Genomic DNA, 23535 nt, shown 5'->3' on the forward strand with positions numbered 1-23535 from the left:
TAGTTTAAACAATTAGTTGTTTCAAATTTATTAAAAAACCTTTTTAATAAAAAAAAATTATACTCCTTTGGAGAATTTTAAAAATCCCCTGTTTAAACTGTAAAAATTTTGTGTCTTCATTCTGAATTTTATATATCTTTTTACATTTTATTATCAATATCATTCGTTATTTTATCCATTTTTAATATTTTTTAAAATAGTTCATCCGACGTATTTTCTATTTTTATTCATTTACCTCATGCATTTTTGATAGTTTTATTCGTTTTTTTTAAATGTCTTTATTCTTTTACTTGTTTTATTTTTTGTGTGCAACTCTTTATTGTTTTTCTGTCTCTCTACAACTGTAACCACTAGCTCCTATATTCTTCAATAACAATATAAGAGGTGGTGCCCTAACTCGATTTTCTGTTGTTGGAATGATTTATAAATAAATAAATAGGTAATGCAACCCACTCCGTGAACTCTAGAAACATGATAAAGTGAATATTGTGGATCTCCGTGCCTTTATGACTGAATATTCAACGATATCACCAGGAATATCATTTTTTGAAGTTTCACTCGTATCGTGTTAACTTTATGGAGGAGGGGTTTTTTAAGGTGTTGTTCCATCATTTATGTTAAGATATCGTTTGAATCTAAGAAATGTAGACAATGGGTTGTTCCTCGTTTTCTCATACATTAAAGATATTTATGGGGTTTTTTTTTTAGTTGGCCTTGATAGTTCTGTGAAAAATGTCACACTCCAAGAAGTGACGGTGTAGCCTTTGTTATTTGAGGCTCCGAAGATATGCGAAAATTGCGGTTTTTCTAGATTTTATTTCTTTCTATCGTTCGTGGGTATATTTTAACAATAATTTTCAGATTTATTTTTCATCTATAGCCAAAAAAAAAATATGATTGATGGATTTTGCAAACAAGTGAAAATGTTTTTTTTGTCCTATTTTTTATGGATGAAAATTTTATGATATTGGTTAGGTTCTGAACATACACACATATCTTAAAATAAAGCATAAATGCTATTTTGGCCGGAAGAAAATTTACTAATAGAAAAAGCTAACAATTTACTTAAACACGCAGATACCAGCAATGAACTTTCATACTTATAAAGGAAATGATGGACTGTATGCTCAGTGTACAAAATATGGCCACAAAACCAACTTCTGAAGTACAGTAATTTTCTGTGCATAATTCGCAGATGCAAATTTCACTACTTCTAAAAAAAACTATATCATCGTAAAGTCCACTGCGGCATATAAGCAAATGGAAATTTTATTCATTAATAACGAAATCTTGAAGAAATTTAGGGGTTTGTGACAATTTTTTTGGTTGAAAATTATTTCGATTTTTTTAATCGCATCTATACTCCATCTATAAATATTTGAAATTATTTTTGTATAAGTTAATTTTTAAAATATTTATTCCTACAGTCAACCCTGGGTCTACGAACATCTAGGTTTGCGAACAATTCGGTATATGAACAACGAAAAATGATTCGGTTTGCGAACTAATCTTGGCTTACGAACACGCGAAACGGCCTATAATTCTAGATGGAAATATATTTCAGAAGTCTGAGATTACATTTTTTTCGATAGCCTTTGGTTGAAGGATTATATATCATTAGAGTAAAATTCCCGACACCAAATACAGCTCCTGTTATCCAGCCCATGGATCAGCAGATCGTTCCAAACTTTACCAAGCTCAGAAGAAAATAACTTTTTCAAAGATGTTTTCAAATAATAGAACAGTCAGTAACTTATGGAAATATTATTTTATCATCCTGCATTGCATAGTTCTTATTTACAAAGCTTGGCAATGAGTGTCTTACAGAAACTATCAATTTGGCTTGAAGTATATACTGTGGCCAATAGTGTTGTAAGCGGAAATTTTGTGGGCTTTGACAATGATATTATAGATGATTCATATTGTAGAAACCAGACTTTTCCCTCTGACATCGTTTTCATTTCACTTGCATTTCATCTCTTACGAATTATGGTAATTTTTTCAGTGTTGGTTTGATGATAACCATTGGCTATGTACAGGAGCTGTTGTAAAAGTTCGCAATAGAAATCTTCGGAGTCCCAAGAATGGATTCATTCATTCTACATTGATCCCTAGGGAAAATTATTTTATTTTGCGAACAATTTGGTTTACGAATGGACTTCAGTTATGAATTAAGTTCGTAAACCGAGGGATGACTGTATTCCAACCTTTTAGAAGAAAAGCTGCAGATAATACACATCGGTGCAATGGCGAACGCAAAGCCCCCCCCCCCCCCCTTGAGCCCAGATTATAGTATTTTGCAGAAAAAAACGTAACCCCCCAGAAGGAGAAAATATTTGAAACCCTCCCCCTTGAGAAAATCCTGCGTGCGCCTATATGCAGCGGTGTATAACTCGCATCAAGAAATTCTCATGGTTTTTTTTTTCTAACTTGTAATCCACCGATTATACGCAGGAAAATACAGTGTATTCAAAACATATTAAAACCAGTGGGCTTAAAAAAGATAATTAAAATATAGCGTTGAATATATGATTTTGTAAAGTTATAAAAAGACTCGTAATGACATTAGCAACTTGCCATCTTTGAATCTTGCCATCTATGGCATCCTATTGCGACGAATTCCATTCCTGGATGAGTACTTTTTGTGACACCTGCAGAGTTGTAGGTGCTAGGACGGCGAAAATATTTGCATTCATTATGATAATTTTGTTTCATTTCATAAATCAATATATTTTTACAGAATCAAATCTATTCCAAGATCTTAATTTTAGAACACTTATTTACAGTAATGTACAAGCGAGAATTTTTTCTTTCTTTCTTGATTGTCCTGTTGAATAATCAATCAGTTAAAATGGATTATTAAGTAATCCTGAGGCAGCATGTAATTTTTTTAGGTAATTTGTTAACGATGAAGCAATTGCCAAAATGGAAATTCATGACAGGGTCTGACAGAAAGTCTATGCCCTTAAATTCATCTAAACCAATTTATCTACGGCAAATAACGCTCGCACTCTGTATTTTTTGTGGCCGGACAGGTCACGCTGGACAGAGAGGAAAAGAAATTATCACCAAAGGCATTTGTTTTTGATATTAGGCTCCGTTGTTTTTTATCTCTCCCATTTTTGCCACGGGCTACCAAACTGGAGTTTGGTTCCCAGAAGACGAGAAAAAGAAAATATGAAATGAGCAATGACTCACGAATATATCGTATATCTACGAAAACCGAAACTGACATGTTAACCGGTTTTTTTTTCGAAGAGAAATCAACTAAATTAACAAGCTAGAAATAAAGGAAAGAATAATAATAACATTGCCTTTACTTCCCAATTCTTTTCTTGTTAAGATAGAAAACGACCTTGTTCTTACACTGCCTAGGATCTTTCATTAGAGAAGAATAGAAAAAAAGAAGAAGCTGTGTGTTGCAAAGAAAACTTCGGAAGAAGATACCATGCAACGGCTTCTCTTACACGCGGTATTATCTCCAATATCGAGTTCCAAACAGTTTCTGATTTATATTACACGTTCTAAAGCGAATTCGATTAGTAATTCGAGAGCAAAAACCGTGGGGCAAATGCTAGTTTCTGTGGAAAGGACAAGTACCGGCTAGTAGTCAGTGGATCGTAGTAGGAGGTCTATAGGTTCGCCACCTAATGCAGGCCCCCAGGATACTCCAATATCTATTGTGCCTATGGCATGATTCACATAGGCTTTAGAAATAGAATCAAGGAAATTTTAAACTCTCGTTGTGTGCTTCTTTGATTTTTTTTTTTTTTTTTTTTGGTACAATGCAGGGGTTTTGAATTCCTTTTGATAAGACTGATTCAGACGTGAACTCATTTATAAGTTTGGCAGTTTGGCACGAAGAACGGGTGCATAATTGAAAATATGAATGACATGAAAATAAAATTAAATAGCAAAAATTCATGTGAAGTATACGACGAAAGTTGAAATTAATAGTGTTAATAAATAGAAAAAAAAATTGTTTTTTTTTAATATAACAAAGCACAAACATATGTACAGACCCAAACATATACAGTATATAGACACAAACATATAAACGTAAAAACATACAATTTGTGACCTCAGGGGACTTTAAAGGTCCTTCCAGCAGGTCTACAGGGTTAAAATTTCGAATATGTTTCAAGCAAAAGAGAGAGAGAGAGAGAGAGAGAGCTTATATAAAGACTAGATAAGCCATATTGCATATTTGTTCATGTATTTATTATTTATGATTTCAATATACTTCATATAGTTAAGTTACTCATTGTGAAAATCATATAGATATGTAATTAAATAAAATATTGTGAAGATCAGTGCAATTTTCAAATTTTTTTTTTAATTTTTCTAATTTTATTTATTTATTTATTTTTTGAATTGCGATTGTCTCTATTCACATTCTTTACAAGAGTGTCTAAAAAGTGGCACTATTTAGACATTCGGTAAACTTCTAAATGTCGTAATTATGAACAGTGAGATCTATCAAGATGTAATAATTCTTAAAAGATAGCTTATAACCCTCTATGAGTAAAACTTCGATTAAAAAGACTATTCAAACTACTCCGAACTATTTAGTTGTATTGAAAAGACAAGACAAAGTTTGTGCAGTTTCAGTGAAATTCTGCGGCACAAAATTCACAATGGCAAAATATGTCATCACTCGCAACCAAATACATACCTCATAATCGCAACCAAATAAATACCTCATTCACCGTTACACTGCAGCCCATTTTATGGGCAGTGTATTATATTTTTCATAATTATTAGTTTTTCGTGATAATAGCTATTATTTTGGGTTGCTGTACTTTAAATATATTTGGCATTCATAATTTTTTCTGAGAATCTATTTTCAGCAACCTTGTCGGGGATTTTGCTTGTTGTGGCTTTTGTGTTTGTAATTGTATATTTGATTGAAACATTATTAACATTTAATTTTACCTCATTAACCAATTATAGCTCTTGCTGTTTAAGTCAAGGAGCCAGATTGTTGAAATTTAAAAAATCTCGATGTACTATTTTCAAAAAATGTAAAAATTTCAAAATTATAAACTATTTCATCATAGTATTGTGGCCCGAACAGACTATTAAATCACTTGAGTAGCCAGTGCTCTCTATAAAGTGGAGCACCCCTGGATTAAAGAGAGCGTGATTAAAGCGAAAAATTCGCTATGTCAGAGTATGTTTCGACAGCAGTCGCATGTAAATACACATAAAACACTTTATAACAGGATCATTTTGCCCTGATTTTACTGGGTAAGAAATTTTGAAATAAACAGGGTGTATAAAAAAAAGTCCTTTTATTCTGGAATTATTACTCACGAACCGTTGATCTTAGGCACACTTCCAATTAGATAAGTGTCCAAATAAGGTGTAGACCTCACATACGTCGTTCAAATTGTAAGGGATTGTATGGTTATTAAAATAAAAAAAATTAACTTCTTATTTGGTCACCCCCGTCCTACCCGTCCATGCCGTCCCCCATCCCATCCATCCTACCCGTCCCCCATGGCACTCTCGCGTGATCCCCAAGGTGTGCCTTTGCAGTGTACCTTTTCGGGGCCCCGAGCCAGACTTTTCCTTGGGGCTCTTCTTGAAAGGGTTATTATTATGTAAATAAAAGTGTAAATTTTATTTTGGCTCCCTATTTGGCTCGGGCCCTGGGGCAGTGACTCGGTCGCTTCAGCCTAGTTACGGCTCTGGTGACCTCCCAGCACTTCAGTGGTGCCATAACGAGCCGGGATTCACCTGCTGAAAGCAGGTTGACGGGGTGAACTCAACTATGAAAAAAACTAATTACGTAGAAAGTAGTTGCCCTGTCTCTTCTGGGCCCAACAAAAGCATGTTTTTTACGTACAATATTCACTGAGATATTTGAATTACAAAATCGCTAAAAATGAGGGAAAGAACAGCATATGAAGTGTATAATCAGTTTGTTTGAATGAATGAGAGAGAGTTTATGTGGTTATTTCCTTCATGTTGAAAAATTTTCAAATGAAATACCTAAGCTGATATGGAACCTAAAAACACAGAATTTTTTTTTATTGGACTCAAGACAGACAGAGCAACAACTTTCTAATTGGTTTTTTTCAAGTCAGATTGACCAAATGAAAAGTTTTTTTTTATTTGAATAGCATACAACCCCTTGCGATATGAATGACGTATGTGAGGTCTAAAAGTTATTTGAACACACTTTTCCCCTTCGGAAGTTATACTTCTAGAATGAACAAGTTATTCCCAGGGTAAAGGGGCTTTCCTATGCACCCTGTATATAAATACAGGGCGCATAGGAGAGATTTTTGACGCGGACTTCATCTATAGCATTTATATTATTATTATACTATATGTGTACATTTTTCCTAAACTTACTAACAGAGATTTTTTAACGGAATTTTTTATCTTCAAAGAGTTTCTACTCTTTCAATACATTTAGACATTCATCAACAGTTTTCAAATCTTAACAACCGATTTCTTGGCTAGAAGTCAGTTGAGAAATCTCGATTTTGGAAATAAATGTCGAAATATTTCATCGGGAAAAATCAGTTTGGTTTTATTTCCCTTGTTTTTTTGAACGTTCTCTTTCTGCCACGCTACACGACTAAAAGTGACGGGAAATATCCGAGTAAACGGTATTTATTCTCACTTATACTATTGTGGAGGCTTTGTCACGATTATATATATTTGAAAAAGAAAATACTGTGCAACAGTGACGTCGGATTTGTCACTCACCAAGGTCATGTTCACACTTGATTTTTTCCTCACTGACTGGACAGTTTTCCATCATTCTTCTCCTTGCACCTGTTTAAAATATGCTGTGACAGGATGTGATAATAATCTTCACATTGTCAATGGGGGTGTGTTTTTTATGGAAGTAGTTTTCGAAAAACTATGTACTCTAACTCAAATACAGTAAATGTATGTAATATACACGTTATTATTATTCTACGAAAATTTTTCTACTAACACGGCGATCCTTTTGTTGTTATACTCATGATATGGTGTCTACAAATGATTTGAGAGGTTTTAAGATTTTATATCGTAGGCATATGTAATATTTACATTAGATCACAAAAATTTTATAATTTCACAACTGCATAGCAAAAGAACTGCAAATTTTTTGGCTTAATCGGGAGAGAGTGGAAGCCACAACAGCTGTTTGTGAGTATCATTCCCAACATTGATGATCTTTGATCGCATCTACTGTAGAATCTTGAAATAGGACAGAGCACTATCTTGTTAATAAATGAAGTCCGCGTCAATAATCTTTAACTGCTGCGTAAACAAATTTTTCAACGCGTCCTGGAGCAGTGTGTTCACAGAAGTAAAAAGTAAACGCATTCTTGCTGTTCGACGCTATCTTATAGACTAAACGACGACACACTGCCTTCTTACAACTCGAGAGAAAACCAAATACAACTTGGAGGAGATATACTTGATGATATACTTGGAGATATATATACATCAAACTCAATCACCATGCCTGTAATACTGCCAGCTATAAAAAAAATCACAAAAATAATTCAATCATTTGTAGACACTGCATAAAATAATTTCTTTCATTTTTGTCAAAACTGGCTCATTTTATACAAATTAATGAGTCACGATACCAAAAAAAAAAAAGAAGAAAGGTCAGAATTTCAAAAATCCCATGGCACTCTCGAGTGATCCACAAGGTGTGCCTTTGCAGTGTACCTTTTCGGGGCCCCGAGCCAGACTTTTCCTTGGGGCTCTTCTTGAAAGGGTTATTATTATGTAAATAAGTGTAAATTTCATTTTGGCCCCTATTTGGCTCGGGCCCTGGGGCAGTGCCTCGGTCGCTTCAGCCTAGTTACGGCTCTGGTGACCTCCCAGCACTTCAGTGGTGCCATAACGTGCCGTGATTCACCTGCTGGTAATCATCGATTCCCGGATGTTGCGGACCTAAAAAATTCTGAAAAATTACCACAAAAGTTCCCAAAAACTCGAAAAAATGCCTTAAAAATTCGTAAAGATGCCTTTATAACTGAAGAAAAATTCTCTAAAAATGACAAAAAATGCTATTGAAATAACGAAACAAATTTCTTTGGAAATTAATTGATTATGTTGATTATATTGACTGAAAGTCAATTTTTTTAATAGTATTGAAAATCACATTTATTCTCAACATTATATTTCATTTTTTAGACGAGATAGTGTTGTTTAAAAAAAATCAGATCACTTGGATAACTAAACAACAGTAACATTACATATTTTCGTATATAATTTCAGAACCAGAAACTTCAGAAATTCATAAATGTCATTTTCCGTTTCATCAGGAAATTGTAAGTTGTAAAAGCAATGTTTTTTTTTTAAACATTTTTTATCCACCAGGAGTGAGGATTCTTGAATTGGGGAATTTACGGGACACCCAGTGCCATCTTAACACACGAGTCCCGTCTGGGCACGGCACGGGGGACCTCATTTGCGTAGGGGCTTCGACGATAAGATCACAATGATTCATGACAATAAATATGTAAATTAAAAAGTTTTGCCTAAGCGCCCTCTCTCATTTTGCCCTGGGGATATGATGCTGTTGAAACGGCAGTATAAAGACACATTTTTTTAGATAAATATTCAAAACTAGTTTGAGTTCCGTGGAACAGCCTCATTATCATCAAGGGTTCCACGGAACAGCCTTATAACTATCAAGGATTCCGTGAGAAATTTTGCGTACGAAACCGCTGCTCTACTGTACCTCCTTACAAAATCTTAGTTACGGCCCTGGTTTATATATGATGGCCGATATTCCTTTCAATGAAAAATTTCTCTTCAATTTTACGATAAACAAGAAAACGTTTTAACCCGCAAAAGTGTTTGTCGCTAAGGGAAAATTCTAGTATACGCTCCATGCAGAGTAATGCTCTGGTGACCTTGTGAAATGACAAGTTATTGCATAAACGTAAGGGCGCATGGCTTCTCAAAGGAGCAAATAGACATACTAAAAAAGAAATCGTTTTTCTCTTCTTTTTGGAATTTTCCTGTGTTATTAAAGAAAATTCTTCCGATTTGTTTTTTTTTCCTTCTACGAAAATCGCCATTTTTTTCTGATGTTTCGAAATTCGACAGAAAAACAGGTTAAAAAATATTTTTGCCAGAGAAATGAAACAAATAACAGATATGAATGAATATACATACAGTATATACGTGCGCGTGTGTGTTTTTTCTATGTAGTAATAACACTCAATTATTTTCCCATTCTGCATCAACAAAACTGGTTTGATAACCGGTTGAGCCAATTCAAAGCTGGCAAAAAGTTACCGATTCTATTTTTGAATGTACGTGCATTGTAAGTTGCGAATTGTTTTGGTTCGTGAAGTGATTGATTTCTTTTTAAAGTAATATTTTTGTAAAAAACTTTCGAAAGATTTTTATTTACGTATACGCTAACATATTCGAACAAATTAGGAGATACCAATTTACACATCTCAGTGATCTTTATATACATATCACAGATACGATCCGCGATCTCAATCTCAATTAAAATATTAATCATTACGCGAAATGATGATCCTGGTTGTCCTTTAAAATTTTTATTATGCTATTTAATTCGTAACATTTCAAAATTCGAAACTATTTTTATTCTATTGAGTTTCGTGATCTCAGCTTGCAAATCACTTATATTCACTCTCAGAAAGTACTTCCATAAATCATAGATATACTGTTTTTGGTTAGCTATGAATGGTTTTCCAACAATGGAACCCTTCGTTTCGTTTAAAAAATGCTTTATATATTCCTATCGTTCTATATAATTTGTTTTCTATAAATTCTGTCACATCTTTTTGGTTTATTTTACTTTCTTTAGATATATGAAAACTGATCTGAAATCCATTCCTGGGATTTGATAGCGTCCCCCTCGTTCTAAAAGCACGAATGCGCATATTTTCACTTTTTTTAAATCAGCTAGTTAGATACCTTACTTTGCTATATCTAAGTTTTGCTTGAAAAACGAATGTGTATTCCTATTGAAACACGTACGTGTTACAAAACATTTTAGGAAAATAACTTCTATAAAGTAACATGGGTAGAGTAGATTCAAACGTCACACACACACACATTTCCCTCGTTCTTTTTTTTCTAAAGACAGTGTACATTCGTGCTTCTAGTATGAGGGGGGGGGGACGATATACTGTACAGTAATGTAGGCAGATATCAATTTAACAAATTATACATTAAGATGAAAACTATTTTCTCGATTTGTTGTAAGAGAAATATATACGAATTTTCACTAGAAAACCTCGCTGCTGTAAATGAAACTGGAGTTACAATAAGCTGCTTTTGTAGAATTAAAATCAAGATAAATGAATACAGTAAATCATATTTTTAATGTGAACTCGTCAGAGTTTGCATAAAATTAGCATTTACCACAACGACAATAGTCCTTAATATTTATCTGATGAACAAAAAATTTAAATACAATGTTACCATTCAAAAGTTGTTTTTATAATGAATTTACGTGTAACAATCGTAACATATACAGGACTGCCTCACTTTTAATACACTAGCCAATATCTCACAATTTTTGGTTGTTAAAATCATTGGTGAGTGATCTGGATCATAAATTTACTTAAGGTACGAAAAAACAAATAATTCGAGTTCTATTTACGACTTATTGCGGTTTATTTAAAAGCATTTCATTAATTTTTTTCTTCCAATCCTCGAGATCACTTTTTTTATGCTTTGAATACGTCAATCACTCTAGAACGAATAGTACTAAAAGGCTTAATAGTAACTGTATGTAATAATTACTGTATTTGTAAAATAAAAAATTGACTATTAACACATTCAGGAATGACAAGTAATAAATGGATTATTATAATCTAATATGAACTCGCAAAACAAAAAACGAAGTATCCATCATGTCAAGTAATCAAGTAGGCCATGCTATTACCTCTATTGCATTTCAATGAAGAACTTGTGCTCTAGATTGCCAATCTGCTTTTAGAGTTGATATTCTTTTTTCAGTTTCTTTGGCATTCGTTTCCGTACGTCTTTACCTGTCCTCAAGAAAAACCGAGTCTTTGGAGTCTCATTTAATAAGCGATGCCTTTAGGTCTTTTCCGCACAAATAGCATAAACAGAGTTTGTCTTTTTCTTTTCTCTACTCAAATACTTTTCTTGTAGTGTTCTGATTTACGTATACACAGGTACTTCACTGTTTAGTAAAGCTCACGAGTATATTTATTGAGGTTCATGGTTGTTACGCCGTAAATGACATTACAGTACAACTTCTAACAATGATCGATTAGATACATATACAGTCGAACTTATATACAGTCCAAAGTCAGTGGGGAAAAAATTCGAATTACACAATTAATCTATCCTGGATATGTAAAATGAACACAAATTCCAACTTAATCATCAACATTCATATAGGATAATACTAATCACACACATCATTAAAATTTTATTATCAGTTGCAAAACTGCTTCTTATATTTTAATAATTTATAATTTATTAATTATAATAATTGATCTTATCTGTTATATTGTTCCCCTCCCCTCACTGCTCTGGAACATGCATCACTGCAGAATTTCTTGACTACGTTCTGCTTTACGAAAACAGTTTATGATCATCAGTTTTCCAACTGTTTCCCAAATTTTGCTTATCATTCGTACGCTATCAAGGAAATATAAATATACTTTCATTAACGTATTACAATCTGAACTTTCTGATTCTTTCCATACTCTTGATGACGACAACAAAATTCAGAATTCTGAATGGTGCACCTTGATCTATAGATTAAAAAGCATAATTGGTATTCAGTGGTACACAGTCTCGATGCACTCCAGCTGAACAAAGTTAAAATGGGCATTAAACTATCAAAAAAAAGAGTAGATAAAAAACAGAATTTTCAAACTTTTATCAGTCTTTAAAAATTTGTTGTTTAACAACTTGATCGAGAAAAGCAAAGTCTAGCTTCTTGTATAATTTTTCCGAACTAAATTTTTTTGCTCTTACAAAAAACATTTTTTTCCACCAGCTTCGAATCATCCAAAAAATTCGAACTAAGAAATTTTAACATTAAATTTGATAGAAAACTGTCAATGGGAGTTCTTAAAAGTACGAATTATCCAGAATTCAAATTGATCAAGTTCTACTATATAAAGTATATTCAATTTGGAACAATAAGATGAATTTTCACCGAGAAATGAGTGTAACGATTAGCTTTCTTTTTTGAGTAGCTGCTGAACATATGTGACTTGAACCTGATTGTCTCATTTATATTCAGTAAGTTGCTGCATAGTAAATGGACCGGTTTGATTAGCATACAAGAGTTGCACAGTATTACTGTATACTTTCTTTTCAACGAGCTGGCTTGGTGTATTTTCATTGTTTTCGATGCCATTGTCTAAAACTAAAGAACAAAACTGTACTGTACTTTTCAAATGGTCGCTTCACAGGCTGTCCCGAATTGTTTGCACAGCGAATATCTCTGCAACCGTAGACTTTAGAAACATACTGTACTTCCAAGTACAATTTTGTTTTGGAATGACGGATAGGGATAAGAAGTATCTGACATATAGTGAGCGATGAAAAGCATTTTTATTTTAAAAAATGCAGAATAATCTAAATGAAACAAAAACCTGTTTCATTTAATGTGTCATTTGTTTATAGTCCCTAAAAATTAACATTTTGAGGCAATTAGAAGTTACTAAACCATAGTGATAAGCATAGCGGGTACAGGAGCCCCGTCTCGTTCCCCTCCTCGTTCAGTAAAAAAGTTGCATTATTAGCACAAGCGGGAGGGCAGAGCTGGACATTCGCCCTCCCCTGTAGGAGCCTGTATACGCTATGACCAAAAAGGTTCTCAGAATATAGTAATTTTTAATAACCAATATTTCGGTAAATATTACATTTAAAAAATGTGGAGTTTTTTGTGAAAACGACTTTTCAGAGCGGGATTCATATTTCACTAATTGGAAGTTTTAGAAAACACAGGGTATACATGAAAATTTATTTTTCTTTCGTATTGGGAAATTCACGACATTTTAAGTAACTGCACGTCATTTAAAAAAAATGTTGATTAGAAGTATGTTTTTCAAGTCGATGGTTATAGAGATATCTACTGTGCAAACAATGTGGGACAACCTGTATAGCAAAAGACCCATCATATCTCGATACACATGTTTATCTAAAAAACCGGTGATTGAATAAAAACATAGATAATTTAGGTTATTAAGTTAATTAGTCTTGATCAATTAGTGCATTCTACACGTATCCAATACGTTTTTCCAAAAATCAAATGAGAGGTTTCTTATTTTTCATCTATACTGTATATATATGTTGCGGTGAATGTGACAAATCCTGTTTATATCGCACATAATAACCAGTTATTATGCATGATCGCCAAGCATTTTGGTAAGTTTGATAAATTTCCCTAAATTAATAACTTTTGCCGGTGATTATGCATAATACCCAAGCGTCGCGTAATTGGTAATCGTGATAAATCGTACTATACATGATAATTCATACGTGCAATGCATCATTACATCGGGGTACGATCGTAAAATTTGTTATCATTATATCGGGGTCCGACTGCGTTCATCACTTGTACTAGAATCATTTGGAATGTTTTTTCATATTTATCAAATTCACCAATTACACTAAGGTATTATGCTTAATCACAGATAAAGGCAATAAATCAGTATTAGATCAAGTATTTATCAAATTTACCAACGACACTTGAGTGGTTATCATGTATATTCGCCGGTAAAAGTGATGAATTTATTAAACTTACCAAGACGATTGGTAAGTATGCATAATAGCCGATTTATCACATTTTTAACATATACAACAGTCGCCTAACGCGAACTATCAATATTTATAACGTAATTTTGTAAGCGGAACTTCATTAGTATATCAATTGAAGTTCATATAGAAACAGCTGTTTCATATCCGTATCTATAGACAACTATGCAATCTCATCTAACTTATCAGTGACACAGGTATGAAAGACATTATTGTTTCTATTGTAGATTTATTTGTTAGCCATCTAATAACAGTTACGATCTCTTTCAAACCCTTTCGATCCAAATTTCTCCGTATCTTGCAAATTCATCTATTTAACCTTCTTCTTTTATCAGTATCAGTTGCGAAATACCGGGGGTGGAAATGATTTTTTTTCAGGGAATCAGAGATTATTTTCAACTTACTCCTGTCTGCTACACTTTATCACATTGGATTGTATTCAATTATTACTAAACAGTCACAAATAATAATAATAATAAAGGGGTATGAGCCTTATGTGGAATTCTCCTTTCCATCCGGTGACATTTGTGCTATTAAATATGAGCGTGGTCATGAAAGAAATTGTGGTTTTATGACCACGTTTCCCTGTAATCAATAAGTTGCTAATAGAGAAGCTCTACAAATTTACTGTTTTCGACTAGACAGCAAGTATTATCATATCTACGGAGCAGAAGCGGATTAAGGTCGGTTGAGAAAGAACGCAGAAAGTCGCAGAAGAAAATATTGTGCCCCTTTAAATAAGAAAAAAAGGGTGAAATTGGTGTTTGGTGGGGCCTTTTTAAGAAGTGGGGGCCCAAGGCGCGTGCTCGGTGCGTCCACCGTTAAATCTGGCCTCTGCTGAGGAGATTAAGTACACTATTAAGATATTTATTTATTTATTTTGATCTCCAATTAATTATTAAGATAAAATAACTTGGCACGCATTAATGTGTGAAGACAACCGTAGAAAACTAATGTAACGGGCAGTACACGGAGAGTTACAACGTGAAACTGAGATGGTGGCCACGCGGCATTGGCTTGAAAAGTGGCTGAGAGTTCCCGTTTGTAATGTTCTAGACCCTAATGGCTATTCCCGAAACGAACTCTTCTTGCCATTATATAAATTTAGTAGAAATACGTGTTGTTAAATACAGTAATGTGCAACCAGGACCCCAACAAGGGAAGGGCAATGAGGTCTGGTACCCTGGGTCCTGAATTTATTGTTTTCTGTTTTGAAATTACGGCGGGGGGGGGGGGGCAAAATGGGCATTATCCCTGGGTGACAGTAAATTTTCGTTTCTAGTTGCGGCCGTGTGTACAGTATATGGATGTCACGAAAAGTACGGGAAGGCGAAGTTGGTATACTTTTAAGAGTGTATTATATTTTAGATACCTTTTACGCAATAAAATTATCAAAAATAAAAATAAGAAATCCCAACTAATATTTCGTTATTTCGAGGTATATTTGCCGAATCTGTGTTTTTAATTGTTATATTATTCACAACTTATTTGTTTGAAACTTCCGATTTGTACGTGGCTTCCAATATGCTGGCTTGTTAAAAAGCCTGGCTAGTGTAAGGTGTGATAGATAGTTTTCGCCTCAAGATTCGACTGATTCCACTATGACAGGGTTTGGGTTTGAGACTGAACAAGTAGTTTTCATTACTTAAAACCGTCTGAAAGTGTGCGAAACCTCAAAGTTATAAAATACTTACATGGTAAACAATAGATTTTCTTTTAATCAAAGTAGCATACCAAAAACCCTTCAAGCGTATTTTAAAAAAGACTTAATCGAAATCTGTCGAAAAGTGTTCTTAACAGTCAAAATCTGTCCAGAAACTATCCTTTAAATGCCAAAAATTTCGCGAAAACTAATAGATATTTTCCTATAACCTCTTTGCTTGAGAGGTATACATGTGTGTACCTTAGTTTTTACGGTTTTAAATGGTTTTTAATGATTCTTTTCTCAAGTTAAAACATGAGGCACACACATGTGTACTCAAATAGTCCTAGTAAAGATATCGACCCAAATTAATTAATTAATTTAATTTTTTTCCCTTTTTAAAGTGCATTCGCCATACAATATAAACACAAATCAATCAAAAATTTTTTTCATAGTCAATTTTGGCTCAGATGTGAAGAGGTTAATGATGCTAACATATTAACCCCTTCGCTTACAAGCTGTTGGCAAGAATTCGGATGATCTCTTTTTGACGAATCGGCGATAAATATGGTAACCTTGTCTTAACCTAACCGCACATTAGAAAAAGGAAGAGAACGAGAAGGAAAAAAATTGAAAAGAAAACAGTATAACAGATAAGTCGATAAGGGAGTAGGTACGAAGTAGATTTCTCTTTTCACCCTCACCCTACTTGCTCTCTTTTGCTCTTATATGTATATAAGAGCGAAAGAGAAACACCTCTAATTTTCTAACTCCAGCTTCATAATTTTCCAATAGAATTAACCATTCCCAAAAACCGAAACCCATCTTTACATCCACAGATTGTTTCAAATTTAGTTTTTTTCCTCGAACAATAACCGATTGGAATAACCTCCCATCAAACAATATTGATTGTACAACAGTTTCCGATTTCTTTTGTAACATCAACCGTCTCCTCTGTCAAATTTCACCACCGCATTCCCTTGTATAGGCCTCGGCCAAACAATATTGAATAATAAATCAATATATAGTAGAAGGATACATCATATGTGGGGAAAAAATCACTAATAGGAGAATAAAAATAAACGGAGATAAGATGAACAAATTATTTTCACAGGGTTACTCCAAAGCTTCACGATGATGAAAATGAGGGAAGAAAACAGAAAGAACTTGTTTAGGCGTAATATTACGTCCTTGATCGTGAAAACCACAAGCACATTAAAAAACTGTAGACCTAAAAAATCTGTTTAAAAAAATATATAAATCAGTCTAGAGAGTGTCATTTGATTAGTATCTTGGATGTTTGATTATTTTGCCAAGTTTGTGGTTTTAACTTTTTACCCGCCGAATTCAGAGATGGATTGATATTTATAATTTTTCTCTTTTATATATCTTTCCGAACCTGTAGTTAAGTTTTCATGCAAAAAAAATTGCCTGTTTGTTGTCTCGACTTGCCTATGATCATAGAAACAACATTAAAATTAAAAATCAAAAAATTAAATTTTATAATTCCTAAAAAAAGAAGTGATTCAAAAAAATTATGAAATAAGTGCTGAAACGATTTAAGTTTTTGGTTTGTAAATTAAGTTTGGAATCTCACGCCTTCAGAAAAAAACTGAAGTGCTTTAATGAACGGAAAATATTTTTTTATAATTAATTAAACCAATTGAGAAGATTGGGAACAGTGGTTATGAGGAGAAGGTTTCAGACAGTCCATCTCGACGAGAGCCGAGAGGGGTCTTGGGGTGTCCTCTCTTGAGGGCACCTCAAGACCCCTCTCTCCCTCTCGTGGGCGGAGCTCGAAGAGAGCCGAAGATGGGGGGAGGGGCTTTGGGTGCACGGCACCCCCACCGCATCCCGCTTGATAGGTGAGGGCTACAGTTCGCCTGCATCATCATCATGCTCCCCCAGCAATCATCATTGTGCCCCCGCCCCAGGCTTTCACGTCTATCTCCACCTATCATCTTGAATTTGCAAGCCAATTTCCAGGATTGAAGTTAAACTCCAAGCCAAATTTCTCAGGTTGGAATTCCTAAAATCAACTTTCAAAAATTTATAATTAAATCGCGTAAAGCGATGGATACCTGTACTATATTTGTTATGTCTCCCTAACGTTTTTATAACATACTGTACATTTCAATTAACTAACATTTTCTCCATAGATCTCTGAGCAGAATGTGATTTAAAATGGAGTTCAGCAAATTATTTGAAGTATTTATTTTTTTGTGATGATTATACAAGTATTATAGCATTTTTAGGAATTTCATCAAAAATTGTTTTTTTTTGGCGAAAGTTGGCGATTTCCTCTAATCTCCAGTTTTCATGCCGAGGAAATACGCGAACACTTTATCTCGCATATATAATAAATAAATAAATCATATCAAAAAAATTTTTCTCTTTTTTCAGTATGATTAAATCATGAGAAAAGGGATGTATAAAAAACAAAAATTGCAATGATCCCCTCAGATATTAGATTTTATCAGTAATGCGCGGTCACGAAAACTCATATCCTAATAGTTTTATCATAAGTTTACTATGCATTTATTTTACAACTCGAAAATATTCTTTTAGAAATAAAACTTTTCGGAAATTAGTAGCGTGTTTTTAGAAAATATTAAAATGTATTATTAAATTTTTCGAGTTATATATATAAATGCAAGGTTTCTAGAATATAAATGGGCGATGAGAGCACTCCACGTCTCTCTAACCGTACCCGCAAAAAGTCGATAGTAAATATTGTGTTGTGATCGCTCGTCATCAGTGATTGCGTGATTTTTATGGCGCCAAATGAGTTTCGGTGATTAACTTTGAAGACTTTTTTTTTTTAGTGAGGTGAGTGTTTTACGCTGTCAACTACATATGTTGTTATGGACTAAGAAATAAGTAAGGAATCAGTTGGAAACATACGATGAGGTAAAAAAAGATCTTAGATCGTTTCGAATGGTTTCGATTCCATCGGGATCACAGATGTCAATGTTATGATTCATCACAGAATTTAGTTCGTGTTTTTAAATGTCATGTAGCTCAATGGTCCTGATTTTCAGCCAAGTATAGCCATTTCAATGTTTTGACAAGTCACATTATGTTTTGTATTCAGTATTATAAATAATCAAAGGGATATAAATGGCTGTGTTATGGAGTAATTGTAGTAAGGAATCAGTTGGAAAGGTACGATGAGGAAAAAAAAAGATCTTAGATCGTTTCGAAATGGTTTCGTTTCCATCGGGATCACAGATATCAATGTTATGATTCATCACAGAATTTATTAATGTAGTTCGTGTTTTTAAATGGCACGTAGCTCAATGGTCTTGATTTTCAGCCAAGTATAGCCATTTCAATGTTCTAACAAGCCACATCATGTTTTTGTATTTAGTATTATAAATAATCAAAGGGGATATAAATGGCTGTCCAGGTAGACATTCGTGTTCGAAGCGACATGCGAATCTTAACTTTCCCACCCTCAAGGAATGATGCGCTAACCACTTTATTGTTAGGTAGCTCACTTTTTTTTTTAGTGAGATGAGTGTTTTACACTGTCAATCAACTTAATATATTGATGTGGACTGTTTATGGACAAGTCAGTCCATAAATTGGTTGGAAATGCTTGATGAGGAAAAAAAAAAAATCTTAGATCGTTTTGGATGGGTTCGATTCCATCAAGATCATAGATGTCAATGTTATGATTCATCATGGAATTTATTTATTCAGTTTATGTTTTTAAAATGCAAGTAGCTCAATGCTCTTAATTTGTTTAGCCATTTCAATGTTTTGGCAAGTTACCTTACATTTTCGTATTCAATATTTTGAATAACCAAAAAAATCTAAATGATTGTATCTGTATAATGGTTGTAAATATGCAAACCTAGTCATGCCCACACTCAAAGAATATGATGCACTAACCACTTTATTGTTAAGTAGCTCATCCTTTTTTTAGTGAGATAAATTTTTTACACTAGTCAACTTAATATAAAATGACAATTTATGGACTAATTGTAGTAAATCAGTTAGAAATGCTCTATGAGGAAAAAAAAAGATCTTAGATTGATTTGAATGGTTTTGATTCTATCTAGATCATAGATTCATCACAGAATTTATTCATGTAGTTCGTGTTTTTAAATGGCAGGTAGCTCAATGGTTTTGATTTTTATGAGCCAAGTATAGTTCTTTCAATGTTTTGACAATTCATATTCTGTTTTTGTGTATTCAGTATTTTAAATAATCAAAGAGATCTAAATGACCATCCAGGTATAATATGGTGAATATTTACTAGACATTCATGTTTGAAGCGGGATGTGATGCTAAACTTTCCCACCCTCAAAGAATGATGCACTAACTATTTTATTGTCGGGTGGCTCATCTTTTTTTAGTAAGATGAGTGTTTTATGCTGTCTATCAACTCAATATATTGTTTTGGACTATTTATGGACTAATGATAGTAAGGAATCAGTTGAAAATGCACGATGACGAAAAAAAAGGATGTTCAATCGTTTTAAATGGTTTCAATTCCATCAAGATCACGAATGTCAGTGTTATGATTAATCACGTAATTTAGTTATGCACAGTGGATCCTGTTTATAATGCTTTTCAAAAAAACTGTCATGAAAGAAACATTGTAAGCTGGAAAATGCTTTAAATGGGAGAAAATCTTAATGTGCATTAATTAGAGTGGAGAGACCGCAAAAATAAGTTGTACTAAGCAAAAAAAACTTTCAAAGTGGGAACATTATAAGTGGGATCGCCTGTAGTTTGTGTTTTTAAAACACAAGTAGCTCAATGCTTTTGATTTGTTTAAACATTCAGTGTTTTGATAAGTTACATTACCTGTTTGTATTTGGTATTTTAAATAATCAAAGAGAGATCTAAATGATCATACATGCATAATGGTTGTAATATTTACTAGACATTCATGTTTGAAGTGAGATGCAAACCTAGACTTGCCCTCACTTAAAGAATGATGCACTAACCACTTTATTGTTGGGTAGCTCATCTTTTTTTGAGGTGAGTGTTTTTACGCTGTCAATTAACTCAATATATTGTTTCAGACTAATTACAGTAAGGAATCAGCAATGAATTCCCAGTTGAAGAAAAAAAATTAAGATAGTTTTGAATGTTTTTGATTCCATCAAGCTTATATGTGTAAATGTTGTGAATTAATTGTAAAATTTATTTACAAAGTTTGTGTTTTTAAAATGTAGGTAGCTCAGTGCTTTTTATTTGTTTATCAATTTCAATGTACAAGTTACAAGTTTTTACAAATTACATTACATTTCTGTAGTCAATATTTTAAATAATGAAAGGGATCTAAATGATTGTCTAAGTATAATGATTATAAATAAATATTTACTAGACACTCATATGTTCACATCGTTACCCAAACCCAGATTTGCTCACTTCTCAAATGAATGATGCAGTAACCACTTGATTGCTGGGTCACTCAGACTGTGTGCCATCTGATCTTGTCACTGAGGAGAGGCAAATATTATATTCTTTACTTTTCAGTCATTCACGAGTGTCCATACCATGGAATAAATTGTTATTTGTAAATCCTTTCAGTTCCCAGGGTTTATAAACTCATTTTACAAATAAAATTTTATTTTTCTACTCAATTATTACTTCAAGATTATTGGCATTGAATTTTATACACTTGTGCCAATAATTTAAAGAAGCGAAAGTTTTATGCTGTTGAATAACTAAGTATATATAAGAAGACAAATGTTGCATGAACAAATAATGGCCAAGTATCAATTGAAAATAGACTATGAGGGGAAAAAAGTCTTTTATCGTTGTGAATGTTTTCAATTCCATTGAGCTTTTTATGTCAATGTAGTAATTCATAACAAAGTTTTATCTATGTAATTCATGTTTTTAAAATAAAGGTAGCACAATCAATATGCACTTGATTTGTTTAGTTATTTCGATGTTTTGGCAAATTTCATGGTGTTTGTGTATTCAATATTTTGGGTAATCAAAGAGATCTAAATACAAATACAACGCCACAACAGGCAAATTGCCCAACGAGATGGCTGACTTAAGAACATCATGGATCCTGGAGCCATTTTTTGGAGGCCCTACCTACTACTGCTACACCACACATGCACCCCGCCCACACCATATCACTGATCATACCACAATGATCATATGAGCATTTTTATCTCATTTCTTAGTTTTTATTTTGAAATAATAAAATACATTCAGTGGCCAAAAAATTAGAAAAACTCCTCACTCAAATTTTGACTCGTCTGTGCAGCAAGCGGACGTAATAAATCAGATTTGCTGGTAAAAAGTGTTTTTTCATGGTCAGAAGCACCAATTAACTTTTCAATTTGCCTGTTCATGGGAAAAACAAGAGATTTGAGTGACTTTGAATGTGGTATGATTGTGAGTGTCAGAAGGGGCGATTCAAGTATCTCCAAAGCCGCTAACCTTTTTGGCTTTTCTTGTACAACAGTATCTTGAGTCTTCAAAGAATGGCAGCTAGGTCAAAAAACTTCAAGCGGAATAGTGGACCGAAATCGCTTGTGAGCAAAAGAGTTGCCAGGCAATTGACACGCATTGTGTGCAGCAACAGAAAAGCTACAATGCAACAAATTGCAGTGCAATACAATCCAGGGTCATCGTAAAGTATATCTGTGGGCTCTACAAGATGGATCTTAAAACAAATTGATTTTAATATACAACAACCAACAAGACTCCCTTTGATTTTGCTGCAAAACCAAAGAAAATAGTTTTTGTGGGCTAGAGAATGCCAAAATTGGTTCCGTGATGAATGGAAGAAGGTTGTCTGGTCTGACGAGTCAAGATTTCTTCTCCATGACGTTGATAGCAGGATCCATATGTGACACATGCAGCACAAAGCCATGGATCCAGCATGTCACATGACAATTATTTAAGCAGGTGGCAGTAAAATCATGGTCTGGGGAGCATTTTCCTGATACTCTTGGTCCCTTATCTCCATTGGAAACATCCGTCAATGCTAGCGCCTATCTTCACATCGTTGCTGACCATGTGCACCTGTTTATGGCCATAATGTTTCCTGATGATAGCTATTTCCAGCAGGACAATGCACCCTCCCACGGGGCTGGAATTATCTCAGATTGGTTTGAAGAACATGATTCAGAGTTTCAGTTGCTTCAGTGGTCCCTTCAGTCACCCTATCTCAACCCAATTGAGCATTTGTGGGACAAGGTTGAAAGGTCTGTTAAGAGCTCTGAAACACCACCTTCTAATCTGAGGTGATCTAATATTCCTCATCAATGGTTTCAGCAACGTGTAGAGTCTGTGCCTTAAAGAATATCTGCTGTCATCAAAGCCAGAGGAGGTCCCACACAATATTAGTGGTGAGTAGCATGGTGATCCTAATTTTTTGGCCACTGGGTGCAAATGTAATAATAATTTCAATTTATAGCATTGAAATTTGTTTTTATTTTCACTTGGTGTACTTCAAGATACTATATGACATTCATATTTTTATGGGAATTTTTTTTCTTTGCATTTTTATACTAACAGCAATTTTGGGCATTTTGCCTGTTGCGGTTCTTGAATTTGTGTTTATAATCAGTGGCATTAGAAGTGTTTAAAACCTGAGAGTGCTCGGATTGAGCTCTATGTAGGAGATTTTGACTTCCAAGTTGATTCAGGTGTGTTCAAGCACTCACAGCGCCATACACTCCAACGCCAGGTAATAGGTCTAAATAGTAAAAAATAGTTATCATGTTTTGTGGTGCACTAACTGTTTGATTGGCAGGCAGATCATACTTTCAGTGAGATGCTACAGTTGATGCTCACTGTTTAAATCCAGAAAGTTTAAGACTCATCATATGTTTGAAAAAAAAAATTGAATTTCTTGCTGCTTGATATATGAATTTTTTTTTCCGAGGTTATATAGAATGAATATAAATATTTTATGATAACAGCAGATTAAATGGTAACCAGGAGAGGATTGCATTTTTTCCGAGATTACATAACCATCAAATGATTTAATTTAAAAGATTTCATTGTGATACAGATCAATATTAAAATGTTAAACAATCGCTTCAAAAAGAATTGAGGTTCCTGTGGCCACCTGCTCTCTCTCTCACCAACATTTGGTGTGAGAAGTATTATGTATATCAATAGTTTTTCATCACTATGTTATT

At 33.7% G+C, this 23535-nt stretch overlaps 1 protein-coding gene across 4 annotated transcripts in view; it reads left to right on the plus strand.

Annotated features, from left to right (window-relative positions):
- LOC149065610 (transcription factor EC-like) overlaps window positions 1–23535 on the plus strand; it is a 58139-nt gene that overhangs the window by 11646 nt on the left and 22958 nt on the right. Inside the window, exon 1 of one of the 4 annotated variants that reach the window (XM_089253878.1) lies at window positions 18117–18232. The exons of 2 other annotated variants lie outside the window; for them this stretch is intronic. Coding sequence is in view for 1 of the 2 variants with exons in the window: in XM_089253876.1 (XP_089110002.1) it covers window positions 18309–18313 (5 nt within the window). In the remaining variant the exon portion in view is untranslated. Of the gene's footprint in view, window positions 1–18116; window positions 18314–23535 lie in introns of those variants that run through there. One more of the 4 variants, XM_089253876.1, reaches the window with a different exon arrangement.

This window comes from Pholcus phalangioides, unplaced genomic scaffold, assembly GCF_987345545.1.
Source record: "Pholcus phalangioides strain wild (caught in Gottingen) unplaced genomic scaffold, Ppha-v1.0 ptg000039l_1, whole genome shotgun sequence".
Taxonomy (NCBI): Eukaryota; Metazoa; Arthropoda; class Arachnida; order Araneae; family Pholcidae; genus Pholcus; species Pholcus phalangioides.